Source organism: Mixophyes fleayi, chromosome 2, assembly GCF_038048845.1.
Source record: "Mixophyes fleayi isolate aMixFle1 chromosome 2, aMixFle1.hap1, whole genome shotgun sequence".
Taxonomy (NCBI): domain Eukaryota; kingdom Metazoa; phylum Chordata; class Amphibia; order Anura; family Limnodynastidae; genus Mixophyes; species Mixophyes fleayi.
The window spans coordinates 264336256-264352752 of record NC_134403.1 but is presented as its reverse complement, the minus strand read 5'-3'; the positions used below and the strand labels follow the sequence as shown (position 1 = coordinate 264352752).

The window sequence follows — 16497 nt, the reverse complement described above, 5'->3', positions numbered from 1 at the left end:
ACTCTCCACAATTTGACTGGGCTCGTGCGAAGTTATCTCCTGGGGTCCGCAGTGCCGTAACCAGTGTATCTCCTCACCACGTCCTCAAGTTTGCCTTACTCAGACCAATTCCGAGACAATCACATTACTCTCAGTCTACCAAACCTTTAAAGACGTCTTTTCCAAGCAAAGATCAGAGATTCTTCCACCCCATCGCCCTTGGGACTGTCCAATTGATTTAATTCTAAGAAAACAGATTCCTCGTGGTAGGACTTATCTCCTGTCTTTGCCAGAAACCCAGGCAATATCACAATATATCTCCGAGAACTTAGCCAGAGGTTTCATCAGAAAATCATCTTCTCCTGCTGGAGCAGGGTTCTTTTTTGTTAAAAAGAAGGACGGATCCCTACATCCCTGCATCGATTATCGGCAACTAAATAGAATTACCATAAAGAACCGTTATCCATTGCCCCTTATTATGGACCTTTTCGATAGGATCAGCGGAGCCCGAATCTTCACCAAACTAGATCTCCGAGGGGCATATAATCTGGTGCGAACCCGTCAAGGAGACGAGTGGAAGACAGCGTTTAACACGCGGGACGGACATTTCAAATATCTAGTTATGCCCTTCGGGCTTAGTAATGCCCCCGCTGTCTTTCAATCTTTCGTTAATGAGATCTTCCAAGACCTTTTATACCACTCCGTCGTTGTCTACCTGGACGACATCTTGGTTTTCTCCCGAGATATTACCTCCCATCGCCTTCACGTTAAGGAAGTCTTATCCCGGCTACAAGCTAATCAACCCTTCTGCAAATTAGAGAAGTGTATCTTTGAGGTTGAACAACTCCCTTTGCTTGGGTACATTGTTTCGGGATCAGGACTACGCATGGATCCTAAAAAGGTATCTGCCATTACCAGCTGGCCTCTTCCCCAAGGCACCAAGGCCATTCAAAGATTTGTGGGGTTAGCCAACTATTACAGGCAGTTTGTTAAGGGGTTCTCCTCCATTATTGCCCTAATAACCGCGCTGACTTGAAAATCATCCAATCCCAGAGACTGGCCTTCCGATGCCCTGAAGGCTTTTAACCTGCTAAAGCAAGCCTTTTCGTCTGCTCTAGTCCTTTCCCAACCGGATTAATCAGAACCCTTTTTTCTGGAAGTCGATGCTTCCGCTATAGGTATTGGGGCAGTGCGCTTCCAGAAATCCAAACTTGGTGCTCATCTCCCCTGCGGGTTTTTCTCTAAAAGATTCTTGTCTCACGAGAAGAATTATGGCATTGGTGACAAGGAGTTACTCGCAATCAAGGCAGCACTAGAGGAGTGGCGACATCTCTTAGAAGGCTCTTGTCACCCAGTAACAGTTTTAACTGACCATAAGAACCTGCTTTATATCAGTGAAGCTCGGTGCCTCAACCCACGTCAAGCTCGATGGGCATCGTTCTTCGCATCCCTTCAATATCATCCTGACTTACCATCCTGGGTCCAAGAACATCAGAGCGGACTCCCTGTCCCGATCTTTCGACAATTCTGACCTCTGCACTTCCCTGAAGCCTCTGCCTATTCTAACACCTACCAGGGTTATCACCCTTACCAACACCTCTTCTAAAACAACTCCTAGGGGTTGTTCCTTCTTGGAGCCCAATCTGCGAGCCAAAGCCCTACGGTGGGCACATTCTTCCAAATTGGCGGGGCACTCCGGGGTGAAGAAGACCTACGAATTTCTTCGTCGAAGATTTTGGTGGCCGGCTCTGCATTCTGATGTACGAAGATTTGTGGCCTCCTGTGCTACGTGTGCTCGTTGTAAAAACCCCAGGTTGGCTAAACCAGGTCTTCTACAACAACTTCCCACTCCAGATCTTCCTTGGCAAAGTATATCCATGGATTTCATCACTGACCTTCCCCCTAGCAAGGGGTTCACCACCATTTGGGTCGTTGTCGACAGATTCTCTAAAATGGCCCACTTCGTACCTTTCCCCACCCTACCATCTGCTTCTCATTTGGCCCTTATATTTGTTAAGGAGATATTTAGACTCCATGGCTGCCCTCGCGAAATTATTTCAGACCGTGGAGTGCAGTTTGTTTCCCAATTCTGGAGGGCTTTTTGTAAGAAACTTGGTTCCGATCTCAAGTACTCGTCCGGCTATCATCCACAAACTAATGGCAAAACGGAGCGGGTTTACCAGGACATCGAAGTCTTTTTACAATGTTTTTCTTCGGACAACCAAACAGAATGGGCTAATCTCCTACCTTGGGCAGAATTTTCTCACAATTTTCTTCACCACGAGTCTTCCGGTGCTTCTCCATTTTTTGTCGTTTATGGAACCCAGCCCACCCTCCCAGATTTTTCCGGTCAGGTTCCCTCGCCAGTGCCAGCTGTTGAGGACTTAATGCGGAACTTTTCCCAGATTTGGTCAACTACCAAAACCAAACTCCAAGAGACTTCTCAGCGCTATAAGCAAGCGGCAGACCGCCATCGGAGGTTTATTCTTCTATTACACGTTCACGACAAAGTGTGTTTGTCTACACGCAACCTCAAGTTGAAGGTACCTTCTCAAAAATTGGCTCCTCGTTATATCGGGCCCTTCTCCATAACACGTTATCAACTCTGTGACCTACAGACTCCGGTTCCCTCCTTCCCTGAAGATCCACAATGTCTTTCACGTCTCTCTTCTCAAACCACCCGTACTCAATAAGTTTCATTGTTTGCCTCATCATCCGGCTCCTGTGCGGACTACTAATGGTGAAGAATTTGAAGTGAGCCGCATCCTGGACTCCCGTGTCCTCCATGGACGACACAAATTCTTAGTCCATTGGAATGGTTTCGGCCCAGAAGAGAGATCCTGGGTGAAAAAAGAAGATCTTCACGCCCCACGACTAATAAGACAATTTCTTGAGCAAAGATCTATCTAACAAAGTAGGGGAGGAGGTACTGTCAGGCGCCGTCCCCGTGCTGTGTCCATCGCACAGGGACGGACGCCTTCTATCACTGCCGAGCGTCCGGTTGCTAGGCAACCAGGCGCACTTCCGGGTCGGCGGTCAGGCAACGGAACGCTTCCCACTAATTCCGGCGGTGGTGTTTGGCCAAACACCACCGCCAATGATTGGACTATGTGCTGTATAAAAGGATCACTCTGGCACTGGGAGAGTGCCAGAGTATTAGGTCCCACCTAGCTCCAGCGTTCCTGTGCATTCCCTCCTGTGACTCCTGTGCATTACTCGGCTTGTTCCTGACTAACCCTATTCTGTGCTCCTTGTGAATTCACCTCGGCTTCGTTATTGACCATTCTCTCCTGCGCTCCTGATACCTGACCCGGCTAGCCCCTGACTACGAATTTGGATTTTCCCTGTGGCATATCCTGACTTCTCGGTTCTGACCCGGCCTGCCTGACACCGCTTCCATCCTATTGCTTTACTGGTTGCTCCCTCTGAGGACCGCGACCTGCGTGTCTCCCGCAGCTAAGACCATACTTCCTTGCGGGGGTCCCTGGCGAAGACCTGGGACACGTTAGACTCCGCGCCTCTTTGTTGAGTAGTGCTAAAACCAGTAAGCAGAGTACTCTGAGTCCGTGACAGTCTCCAGCTACAGAGAAAGATTCTTTAGGTAATCCAGATTGAATTTATCCAACTCCCAATCAACAGAAGTTTGTAATATGTTTTGGTGCACAGCCACAACAAACATAAGCATACACTAATGAAGGATTTAAATAACGTAGACTCTGCTGAGTAATGACTACTGTGTTTTGGAAAAAAAGACTTAAGACTTTATGAGCTATTATCCGTGCTCCTGCATTAGCACTTCTGGATGATAGCAAGCCATTTACACTCTCCCCTGAGCAGAACCAAATGTTTAACCAATTTTAAGCTGAAGTAACTTTTAAAAGCAGTAGCTGCAGCTGCTCTAATGCTCGAAAAGAGTATAGATCTTGTACTAGGACACCCAGATACCTTAATGGTACCACATGCAGTAACAAAAATTCTAAACCAAACACAGACAAAACATTTGTCACCAGCCAGACTTGCTAAATATGAAGTAGCACTACTAACTCCCAGTAATACACAGTAACACACAGATGGGTACGTACACTGGCGCTACCGTCTTAGACTCACAGGGAACCTCTGAAAAGAGGACTGTATCACCTCAATCCTCTCGTCATGCGAGGTACATAATACAAGAAAAAACAAAGAAGAAACAAAGAAAAAACATGGCATAATAACGTAGGACACTCAATAAAGTCCACCACCACTATGGGGTATAAGGTAATCCTCCAAAATGGGTGATGTCAATGAAAACTTCCAGTAAGCACCCGTGGTATATTCTTCAATTCTCTCCCCCTTAGGGTATATGCTTACATAACAGAAGATCAATATGCACCTGTAGGGTTGTGCTCTGCTCCCTTAACAGTGTTGCAGTGTATGTTTTCTTTCACTCAACTCCAACATGTAGATATAAAAAGAAGAGAAAGCAAAGCAACCACAATAGTGCATTATCACAAAGCACATTTATTATCCATAAAAACAATCTGAATAATTAGAGTCAATAGTGTGGACCCGTACCAAGTGTAAAGCATAAAAGTGCATGCGTTTAAATATTCACTGCTGCAGCTCAGTTCCAATATAAACAGCACTGTCACCTGTACACACGATAACCGGGTCACCAGCCGCCAACGCGTTTCAACCCACAGTCCAGGGTCTTTTTCAAGGCATGACTCTTACAATCCAAGTCCCAGTTTAAATACTCTTCATTCCCCGCTGATCACGCAGAGGCGCTGACGGAGTGTTCACAGCGTGACTCACTCAATGACCACGCCCCCCTTCCAAAACGAGGTCTGGTTGAGAATAACTTTATGCATCCCAGACATCTGAAGTGTGTTGTTCTGGCCAGAACAACACACTTCTCTCCTTTGGATAGGTCTTGGCTCTAGGTTCCAGTGTTTCCTGCACTGTTCCTGATTACTCTGCATTTACAAAGTGATCATCTTCTGTGAACATCCTGCATTAACAACTAAACACCACTTTGTGATTGTGGATATGGGTGGCACCCCTGGCTAGTAACACCTGTTTTGAATCAACAGACCCCTGCTCAGCACAGCTTTAATGAAACACATAATTCCACTACAGGAGATCTCATGTATTAGATCTCAGTCTGAAAAAAGAACAGACAGACGATGTGATCTCCGTATGAACAGTGTGATGTTCAGATGTCTGGGATGCATAAAGTTATTCTCAACCAGACCTCGTTTTGGAAGGGGGGCGTGGTCATTGAGTGAGTCACGCTGTGAACACTCCGTCAGCGCCTCTGCGTGATCAGCAGGGAATGAAGAGTATTTAAACTGGGACTTGGATTGTAAGAGTCATGCCTTGAAAAAGACCCTGGACTGTGGGTTGAAACGCGTTGGCGGCTGGTGACCCGGTTATCGTGTGTACAGGTGACAGTGCTGTTTATATTGGAACTGAACTGCAGCAGTGAATATTTAAACGCATGCACTTTTATGCTTTACACTTGGTACGGGTCCACACTATTGACTCTAATCATTCAGATTGTTTTTATGGATAATAAATGTGCTTTGTGATAATGCACTATTGTGGTTGCTTTGCTTTCTCTTCTTTTTATATCTACATGTTGGAGTTGAGTGAAAGAAAACATACACTGCAACACTGTTAAGGGAGCAGAGCACAACCCTACAGGCGCATATTGATCTTCTGTTATGTAAGCATATACCCTAAGGGGGAGAGAATTGAAGAATATACCACGGGTGCTTACTGGAAGTTTTCATTGACATCACCCATTTTGGAGGATTACCTTATACCCCATAATGGTGGTGGACTTTATTGAGTGTCCTACGTTATTATGCCATGTTTTTTCTTTGTTTCTTCTTTGTTTTTTCTTGTATTATGTACCTCGCATGACGAGAGGATTGAGGTGATACAGTCCTCTTTTCAGAGGTTCCCTGTGAGTCTAAGACGGTAGCGCCAGTGTACGTACCCATCTGTGTGTTACTGTGTATTTATTTTTGAGTTTTTGGTGGAAGCTCTGGGGTGGGTACACGGCTGCACACCTTAGTGAAGCGCCCTTAAGGTCTGTTCTATTATACTTATTAACTCCCAGTAATGTTACACTTAAACGGTGCACAATGTTGAATCTGGCTACATTATTTTTGCATTATACAACTTCCCAAATGCTTGGGATTTGAGAATGTGCTTATCTGTGTCGACCTTTTTAGTAACTGGCTGGAGGCGTGGGCGTGTAGGAAAGCAAATGCTAAGACAGTAGCCAAGAAAATTTTAAGTGAGGCAATCTGCAGATATGGGGTACCAGAGGTCATTGAAAGTGTCAGAGGGACACACTTTATGGGGCAAGGATTCCAGGAACTGTTAAAAGACATGGGAATCTTATCTGTCCTTCACACCCACTGCAGACCCCAAAGTTCGGGATGTGTGGAGCACCTTAATGGTACTCTGAAATTGAAAATGCAAAAAATAATGGCTGAAACAGGCCTGCCATGGATCTCATGTTTACCTCTGGCCCTGCACTCAGTAAGAAACACTCCTAGGGAAGACACAGGTTTAACACCATATGAGATTCTGTTTGGCACAGCAACCAGAACAGGCTGTTATTTTCTACAGCATGTACATGGTGATTTGTTGAACTATGTTGTCTTATTACAGAACCAACTAACTGAAATACATGGTCAAGTGTTCCCTTACATTCCAGACCCTAATTTTGATACAGGTATACACAGACTGCAACCAGGGGACTGGGTTGTCGTGAGAAAGCACGTCAGGAGAAGTCTTGAACCCAGATACGAGGGTCCTTATCAAGTCCAGTTGACGACTCCCATGGCAGTGAAAGTACAGGGAAATGACACCTGAATTCACGCATCACACTGCAAAGTCTTCAAATCAGGGGAGTCTTGTTATGATAAATAGAAATGTACTATCTTATGGTATTGATATGTCTTGCCAGAATAGTTGTGACTGAAGTACGGATCAAGGCCTCCCTAACCCAGTGTGAAACAGACAATGAAGTAACATATTGCCTATGCCACTGTAAGAAACAGAAGGGGAAGGAGTGCTCAACAATTTGCACTCATAGGGGGGAATTCAATTCCACCCAAAGTACCGCTGGGCTAAAACTATTACCGTTATTACGGTAGATTTAGCCCAGCTTTCAGGGAGCTGCGAGCAAAAAGCCGGCGTTAGAACTACCGTAATAACGGAAATTACGCGCACTTTTGCCGTAATAATGGTAATAATGCACAGGCCGTGTTACTTTTAACAGTAATGCGGCCAACTGAATTCCCCCCATAGGGGAGTAAACTCTGAAATGGCTTTGTGCAGATGCATAACCTCATCAGCAAAGTTGTCAGTAATAATTCATGTTGGATATCAGGAATATTGGCAAAAGTAGCAAGGGGTTTGGCACTCCTGTTGACTGTATATGTGATAATAAAACTAATTATATGGCTGTTTAAGAAGTTACTGACACTTGACTGTTGTCTCTCCAAAAACGGAACCACTGAACCTCTGATGATCACAGAAATTACCGCTGAATCCAGACCTGATGAGTGTCATGAATCTTTCCCACTAGCAAAGCCAAAGAACTGCACAGTTTGCAACAAGAAACTACTAAAGACTGAACAAAGAACATGCAAAGCTTGCAGAACTACCATAAAGTCATTGACTACTTACTAAGAGACTTTTCCTAGATAAATGTTCACTGCAACGCCTCGCAAATCAAGTTAGGACAAGGAGGATCATAGGCTTATTACTGGTGGGGGATGGGTTGACAACTTCCTAAGGTGAACAACCCTACACATGTGGCCTGCTGCAGGATCGACAATAAGAATGTGGTTCTGGAGATAGACAGGATAGATAGGCGATAGGGCAGAAAATTCACTAAAAGATGGGAAATGTTAAATATGACTTTTTTTTGTTAAGGCCTCATGAAGCCTTTGTTCAGCCATTTTTGTAACTTGCATAGATATTTTAGTTGCTTACAAGAGATTATTAATTTTCTGCTGAAATGCAGTTTTTGCAAGATGTAAACCCAAGGCCTTGAGATGTAGCTAACAAGACATAGATAACAATAATTGGCATATCAGGCCTGAGAAGAGGGAGAAAACTAAACACCACAAGACTACGTGAGAAAAGACAACTCAGAGCATATTCTGTGCACTGCTATAAGCTTATGACGTATAAATCCCATATATTCAGAAGGCTATAAAGACTTGTAACTTTGTATTAATAAATAGAGAATATTGCTTGCATACAGAACCTTGGTCTGTGGCTATTCGCTCCAGCTGCTATTGAAGCGCTTCCAGATATATTTGATACCACTAGGCAAACTCTGAACAGATTTTAGATGTGACAATAACAAATGCATATCTATTAAAATAAAATAAAAAAATGTATGCATGGCAGGTATATCATATTACTATAATGTATAAGCAGATTAAAATAGTAGATCAAACAGAAAAAAGTCAAAACAATCGCTGCATACCATATTACTTATCAAGGAAAATGCAGTGTTATGCTTTCTTTGTATTGTTTAAGTACTATTTATTTTACTTTATAGAGCACCTTGTAATGACTCATTGGAACTGAATGAGGGATTCACTCAAGAGTGACTTCACAACAATCTAGGCCAAATTAAGAGCAGGGGGTAAATGTATCAAGCTGAGAGTTTTCCAGCAGGTTCTAAAAACCAATCAGATTCTAGCTATCATTTATTTAGTACATTCTACAAAATGATACCCAGAATCTGATTGGTTGCTATAGGCAACATCTCCACTTTTCAAACTCGCTGGAAAACTCTCAGCTTGATACATTTACCCCCTGATCTTAATTTGGTATTTACCCCTAGGACGCCTCCTTATTTTGAGGCATTGCTAAATAATGTTTTCCCTTTCAGAACCTCAGGCAACTTGGAAAAGATTGATTGAGACTCAATAGAAGGGGTGTCAGTCATACTCATTGAGGATAAAGCTGCAGCAATGCAGAACTGGAGACACCTTCATTGTCTGTTGCCTCAGCAGTAACACCAATAGATCCATCTGCTCACTGGAAAGCAACCTGCAACAAGAGTAAGAATGTGGATCCTGACAGAAATTATGAGGCTCATAGAAGACAGATATTCAGGGGAAGGATGAAAAATATCACAAAAGAACATGTTGAGGCACAAAGCTTTGCAGGCCCTTAACAAGGAATTGTTCATCCTTCTCCTTCACAAGGTACTGACCACATACACCCACATCCTATAACTACCCATCACTTGACCATGACCATGACCAATATAAAGGCAGTCCTTGTGCAGTTCTGCCTAAGAAGTACTGTCAGCACCAGAGTTAAACAGACAAGCACTGCCCACCTCAGGTGGTCCTGAGGAGTTTACCAGTGCTTTGATGCTGAGAAGACTACATCTCTCTGCAGCCTTAAGTGGAAGTGTTTTTTTGTGAGCAATACACCTGCGGAACTGCCAACACATGCTCTTCTGGTGGGACAAGCAACACATGCAGACACAGGTAGACTGCGAGAGCTTACTATGCTGGTGAAGAGATTGGGCAAGCCACTGCTGGCTATACTATTCTATACAACACAATCTGGAACCAGTGTCTTGATAGTATGGGTTCCAAGAGGAAAATTCAATTTCCCAGTGAATGTTAAGTAAGCGTGGATCAAGCATCAAGTGTGCCTGGGTTCAAAGAGGGATATTCCAGAGTACGGTGGTTTAGTGGTTAGTACTTCTGCCTCACAGCGCTGGAATCATGAATTCAATTCCTGACCATGGCCTTATCTGTGTGGTGTTTTTATGTTCTCCCTGTGTTTGCGTGGGTTTCCTACGGGTGCTCCGGTTTCCTCCCGCACTCCAAAAACATACTGGTAGGTTAATGGGCTGGTTTCAAGTTGACCCTAGTCTGTGTGTGTGTGTGTGTATGTACGGTAGGGAATTTAAACTGTAAGCTCTATTGGGGCAGGGACTGATATGAGTGAGTTTGCTTTACAGCGCTGCGGAATTAGTAGCGCTATATAAATGCTGATGATGATGAAAAGCCTGTTTGGCTACATACACTGGCATTCATGTTTTTATTTGAAGAATGATTTTTCTTTATGCATGCGTTTACATACGCTTAACTTAGAAATGCATATTAAATACAACCTTTTAACACCAGCGGGTACTTATACTGGAATAATTTCAGCTTACTTTACAACCCCAATATCCAGCATATAGCAAAGATTGAACAGCAGAAATGCAGTGCTCCCATGGCAGGAGTGTCCACAGTTGTGGAGTCCTCGCTTCTCCCCAGTGGTGCATTAGATAATATACCCTTTTTGACAAGATTTGATATTTGAAAATCAAACAGCTCTGTTAATCTCTAATATAGGTGATGAATGGACAGAGGCAAGGATCATGCTATGAATGTCTGTGTTGGAAGTACCCCAGAACTGCAGGGGTCCCTGATATGTTCCCCACACATTTCTGCTTGTTAGGGAAGGGGGGGGTCTGGTGAGCAAAATGTAATTTCTGAGTGGACAAGAATTTGGATTTCATGTATTTATGACTCATGAAAACATTAAAAAATAAATAACTTAAATGCATTGATGTCACTGTTCATAGCAGTGATTGCTAGAGCACTGCATTTGCATTTTTCAACTGCAGAATCCTGTAGTTTTCATGTTGTTTTATTCATTCAATTGGTTTCTGCTCAATGCAGCTAAAGCATACGTGCTTCTTTGATGCATTTTTTGCAAGTCAACTTTAAATCATGCATAGTTGCTTGAGCTCCAAAAATGACATATGCTTGAATCAGTGTACATAGAGTTATTATTATTATCCTTTATTTGTTAGGCGCCACAAGATTTCCGCAGCGCCGTACACCATACAAACAGTACACTATACAGGGTGAAACAGTACAAAACAATAAACAGAGATACCAGTACTTCAGGAGCTCCAGGCAGGTTAAAGCAATAAACACGGAGCAGAAGAACAAGTGAGGAGACAGGAGGAAAGAGGGCCCTGCTCAAGTGAGCTTACATCCTAAGGGAGGGAAAACAGAACAGGCACAAGTGGAGCCAGATGAGGCAAGGGAGAGAGCGAGTGGAGGAGATGAAGGGGTTATGCGGATGGTTAGTAGGCTTTAAGGAAGAGGTGGGTTTTCAGCGCACGTTTGAAGGAGCACAGAGTAGGAGAGAGGCGGATTTAAAATTAAAGGATAGTCTTGCAGGGACACCAGGGGAATTAGATTGTAAATTCCACTGCATTAGGGACTACTGATGTGTCTAAATAAAATTTTCTGATTGTAGAAAGCTGTGTAATCTATTGGCACTATATAATGTATGATAGCAATACTGCACCTAGTGATGGAGCTGAATTGTGGTGCAGGGCCCCTTCCCATAAGGATTTTAATATAAGAGATAGACAGATAGATAGAGAGTACCAATATTTCATTTTAAACTTATAGCACTGTATGGAAACTTTGATAGACTATGGTATTGAAGGTGCATAATAAATAAAAAAAAAGCAAGAACAAAGTTTCTAATAGAAAAGAATGTTAGCTAACATAAATCAATGCTGCACAATCAAATCTAGTGATCTAGTATACAGTAAATTATTTTACAATTATACAATGGTCATTACCGTCCTAAACCTATATCCAATTCCTATGCTAACTCAATGTTTCTCTGTATCTGTCAGGCATGCGTGTGCGTACTGCCTTCAAAATCTTTGGGCGCATCTATTTTGGGTTCAAAGGGGAAATTATTTCTGAGTCCATAATTGCATCTTGTCTTCTTACCTTCGACCACTGTCGCTATGAGGGATAGGGGTTAATCTGTAAAGGTACATTTAGGACTAATTTACAGTACCCGTCTAACCTTAAGTATCTGCCAAACCGGGGACGTTATAGAGAGTGTGTTCCCCTTCTACGTGCTGGGATAGTTTGATCAGCGGGAAGTTTCAAAGCCTTGCGGGGATGGGCGTGTCTGGAGATAAGTGACACTGACACCTGCAGCTCCAGGTGAGCAGAGGGTTATGCAGCGTGGGAACCGATGTATTATGCATTATATGTATATGGCGGAAACACAAGAATATAACCGAATGCTGTGGGTACTAATAATATACAGTCCGGAGCAAGTTGGGTACTAATAATATGCAGTCCGGAGCAAGTTGGGTACTAATAATATGCAGTCCGGAGCAAGTTGTGGGGTTTGGTGATGCCGCGGTCTGAACTCAATTGATATACAACAGCAGTAAATAGTAGACATAAGACGGGACAGTTTGGGTAAAAGAGAAGGAAGGGAATGACTGGAGTCGAAGACCTCGTGGCGCAACGGTAGCGCGTCTGACTCCAGATCAGAAGGCTGCGTGTTCGAATCACGTCGGGGTCATTAGTATTTTTTCTTTAATCTATATAAAAATGTTTTACTTTTATTTTTCATGTATGGAATATTATATAAGTATTCATCCAGACCTGCCAGCACATGTATGAAGCTAGTTGATGGCATGTGGAATGATTGGCTTTTACTCTTATGTTGAGTATTTTTGGCCTTTCCCATGAAAAGGTCCTTGTTTTTTTTTTTCCTTGTTTGATTTTTTTACATTCGCTTTGTTTTTTATGCTACCCGCGATAAAGTAACCGGTGTTATATAATGCGCCTTGTATCAGCAGATTACACTAAGTGCAAAGTCATACCAACTGTGTTTATACTCCACCCACTTTGATTTTGTTTCGTCAATGAAAACACGCTCCAGATTGTACTATTTCAGGCCACGACTTGTAGTTCCGGAGCTGGAGTGGTGAGTGTGTCTGCATATGATGTCCAGTGTAGTGATGGAGCAATTGGCATACCGCAGACCTCGTGGCGCAACGGTAGCGCGTCTGACTCCAGATCAGAAGGCTGCGTGTTCGAATCACGTCGGGGTCATATCTTTTTTTTCTTTTTCTTTTTCTTTTTCCATGATTAGAACTTTAATGGTGAAGTCCGGGACTTTTTTTTTTTTTTTTATCGATTAGGTATTTGTTATTTTAAATATTGCGTTCCAAACCGTTGTTTATACACATGCAGCATGCACATGTAAATGCAGGTGATGGGCAGTTTCTCATCAGGATGCGACTTTTCTAGTCACATTTCTCACCACTGAGGGCGTGAAATCTCCTTACTTTATGTAAACTACTGGTGTAAATGCGCTGGTAAATCTGGACATACGCAGATAATTTGGGCAAGGTGTTTTTCCTACAATTCTTTTGTGACGCTAAAGGTAAATTAAATAGTTAAGACTTCTCTGCGCTCCTGACAGTCTGTAAAGCTATTATTGTGTGAAAAGTGTGTTTGTTTAATAGTATGTAGACATATGGTGGAACCCACAGCAACCAGATTTATTTTAACTACAGTTCCAGCCCATTTGTGCCTTGGACACCACTGTGGTTTAGGAGCTAGTTTGTTCAACGACACATATCCATGATAAAAAAAAGTGTGTACTTAAATGGGCTTAACTTGACTACACCCACTTGTCATTCAAGGTTTTTTTTTTTTTATCTTCAATGTGGGGAATGGGCACACAGGCTGTATTTGTGGGACCAGCATGGGTGGGGAACAGAGCCAGGTAGCACAGAGATTGGGGGAACACAGTTATACCAGAAATGACAGGTGGGCTGAGTTAAGTGGCACCCAAAATCTGTGTTGATAAACATTTTATTAAATTGGCATGTGTCATTGAGCAATTCATATTAATGCATAGATTTGTGTGTGCCTAAAGGGGCAATTGATTTTTCCTCTGTTGGCACTACAACTAACACTACTAACTGAAATAGCTCATGATCATAGTTAGAAATGTTACTACAGAAGGACAGTTCTTCATTAATTTATATGTAAGATGGCAGCAAAATTCATATTTCAAATACAGGGAGTTATTTCAGTGAGCTGTAAGTTTTATTTTAACTAGGCAAAATCATTTTTGAGTACAGTTGTCCTTTAAAACTGCTCTACTAGTTACCCACTGCACACCTCACCATAGCAGTGTAGCAGGTCAGTGAAAACAGACCTAGTATCTGGGCACTATATAGCTTTGCAAAGCAAAAATAGCTGTCACAAATATTACTGCTAATCCCATATTCACTATAAATATATCAGTCACTGCAACTGACTAAGCTTATTATGAATGGACATACTAGCATTTTTGTACCACAAAACACAGTGAAACCATATGGGCCTGGACACAATAGCAATTTATTTCAATTTTTTGTGTTAAAGCATATAAAACACCAAGAAATGGCATAGGTCAGCACAATAGGAAAGCTAAAGTATGTTCTTTTTCATATTTTGTATAAACATGCTAATGTATCCTTGGCAATGGAAAAGCCTCCAAAAGAAGTTTTGTCCCCTATGCATATGAAGACAATGGTCATCAGCAAATGTTTTTTTACTTTTGTATGATGAATAGTTATGTGAATACATTGTAAAAACAATAATTGGTTTAGCTTTTTGAATTTTCAACTGCTTTAAATTTAATCACAATGCCCCATTAGTATACCTTTCAGCTTCAAAACACAAAGCTTTCAAAGTGCCACCCCCCCCCCCCTTCCAGTGCTAGATATGTGAAACTTTAGTTGCACTCCTTTTCCTCTCCAAATTCTGCTCTAGTTATGATATTGTAAGAAAGAGAAATTGTAATACCATGTAAAAGCACAAGGCTGTAGTCCTAATGCTTTTATAAAGGAAATGGGGGTGATCTCTAACATTCGTACTTGCAGTCAGGGTGAATGCTGGAATTTCCAGTCCCCTTCCTGCCGGAGTTTGTGAATGTGGCGCTGCCCCATACCCAGGAACATATTCCGATCCCTGCTATATTCAAGGCGTGGACCAGAGGCTAAAAGGGAATGCGTACACACAGCAAGTTTTGCCAATGAATGCCTAATTTTGTGTAGATCCCCCTTGTGCTGCAAACACAGCACTGACCTGTCTGGGCATGGACTCCACAAGACATGTGAAGGTGTCCTGTGGTATCTGGGAGCAGGTCCTTTTAAATCTTGTAAGTTGAGGTAGGGTCTCCATGGCTAAAAATTGTTTTTTCAGCACATCCCACAGATGCTCGATCAGATTGATATCTGGAAAATTTGGAGACCAAGACAACAGCTTGAACTCTTGTCATGTTCCTCAAACCATTCCTGAAAAAGTTTTGCAGTGTGGTAGGCAGTGGCGGATCCAGGGGGGGGGGGGGCGATTGCTCCCCCTAGCAGGGACTTACTGCCGGCGGCTGCAGACTATGTGCAGGTCCGTTCGGCAGAGACAGGCAGGGAGAGTGTGCTGCCTGGCTGCTCTGATTGTGTTAAAACACAATTGGGGCAGCACACTGTCTCTACCGAATGGACCTGCACATAGTGTGCAGCCGCAGGCAGCTTTAGGTGTCAAAAAGGGGCGGGGACTAAATCGCCCCCTCTACAATTACTTTCTAGATCCGCCCCTGGTGGTAGGGCACATTATCCTGCTGAAAGAGGCCACTGCCATCAAGGAATACTGTTGTCATGAAGAGCGGCATGGTGGCTAAGTGGTTAGCAATTCTGCCTCACAGCACTGGGGTCATGAGTTCAATTCCAGACCATGTCCTTATCTGTGTGGAGTTTGTATGTTCTCCCCGTGTTTGCGTGGGTTTCCTCTGGGTGCTCTGGTTTTTGTCCGACACTTGAGAAACATACTAGTAGGTGAATTAGCTGCTATCAAATTGACCCTAGTCTCTCTCTCCATGTCTATCTGTGTGTGTGTTAGGAAATTTAGACTGTAAGCTCCAATAGGGCAGGGACTGATGTGAGTGAGTTCTCTGCGGAATTAGTGGCGCCATATAAATAAATGGTGATGATGATGAAGAGCTACTTGGCCTACAATAATGTTTAATAACATCCACATGAATACCAGGTCCCAGCAGAACATTGCCCAGAGCAATGGCTTTCTTTCTTCCCATAGTGCATCCTGGTGCCATCCTTCCCCAGGTAAATAATGCACACTCACCGGGCTTTATTTTGTATAAAACTATGAATAAACAAAAATTGTACAAAAAATGACTAACATTAAAAAACATTACATTGTATAAAAAAACAAATTGTTGTTTACTCGCAATAATCTGATAACAGATTTTGATTGAAAAAACACAGGTCATACGTTTCATTCAAGTGTACACCGTAATACATGATCATGCATACATTTTAGTACAATACAGGGCATAAAGTACAAGACATTACGTCCTACACTATATACATCAAGTACTGCACTAACCATTCAAACTTTAAACCATATTACATTACAATAAAGACATTGGATGTGAGGGAAGGTAGGTGAGAGGGGTAGGGTGGGGGAGTCACAAGCAAAAAGTTTTGATGTAAAAGAAAACATGATACATTAGACCAGACCACCTGCTTCCATTGCACCATGGTCCAGTCTGGCGCTAATGTGCCCATCGTAGTTACTTTAGGTGGTGGACAGGGGTCAGCATGGGCTCTCTGACTGACGGTTCTGCGGCTGTATGCAGCAA

General features: G+C 42.9%; 1 protein-coding gene and 2 non-coding genes across 6 annotated transcripts in view; all 3 read left to right on the top strand.

Moving 5' to 3' along the window:
• Window positions 1-11898: 11898 nt before the first annotated feature.
• The window catches only part of LEMD1 (LEM domain containing 1), a 41959-nt gene continuing 37360 nt past the window's right edge, over window positions 11899-16497 (top strand). The window contains exon 1 of one of the 4 annotated variants that reach the window (XM_075196128.1): window positions 11899-11993. Coding sequence is in view for 1 of the 4 variants with exons in the window: in XM_075196123.1 (XP_075052224.1) it covers window positions 12505-12537 (33 nt within the window). In the remaining 3 variants the exon portion in view is untranslated. Of the gene's footprint in view, window positions 11994-12489; window positions 12538-12727; window positions 12772-13007; window positions 13234-16497 lie in introns of those variants that run through there. The other 3 variants (XM_075196123.1, XM_075196130.1, XM_075196127.1) reach the window with 3 other exon arrangements.
• On the top strand, window positions 12292-12363 carry TRNAW-CCA (transfer RNA tryptophan (anticodon CCA)). Its single transcript has one exon. It is a non-coding gene; the product is annotated as a tRNA-Trp (tRNA).
• On the top strand, window positions 12828-12899 carry TRNAW-CCA (transfer RNA tryptophan (anticodon CCA)). The gene has a single exon. It is a non-coding gene; the product is annotated as a tRNA-Trp (tRNA).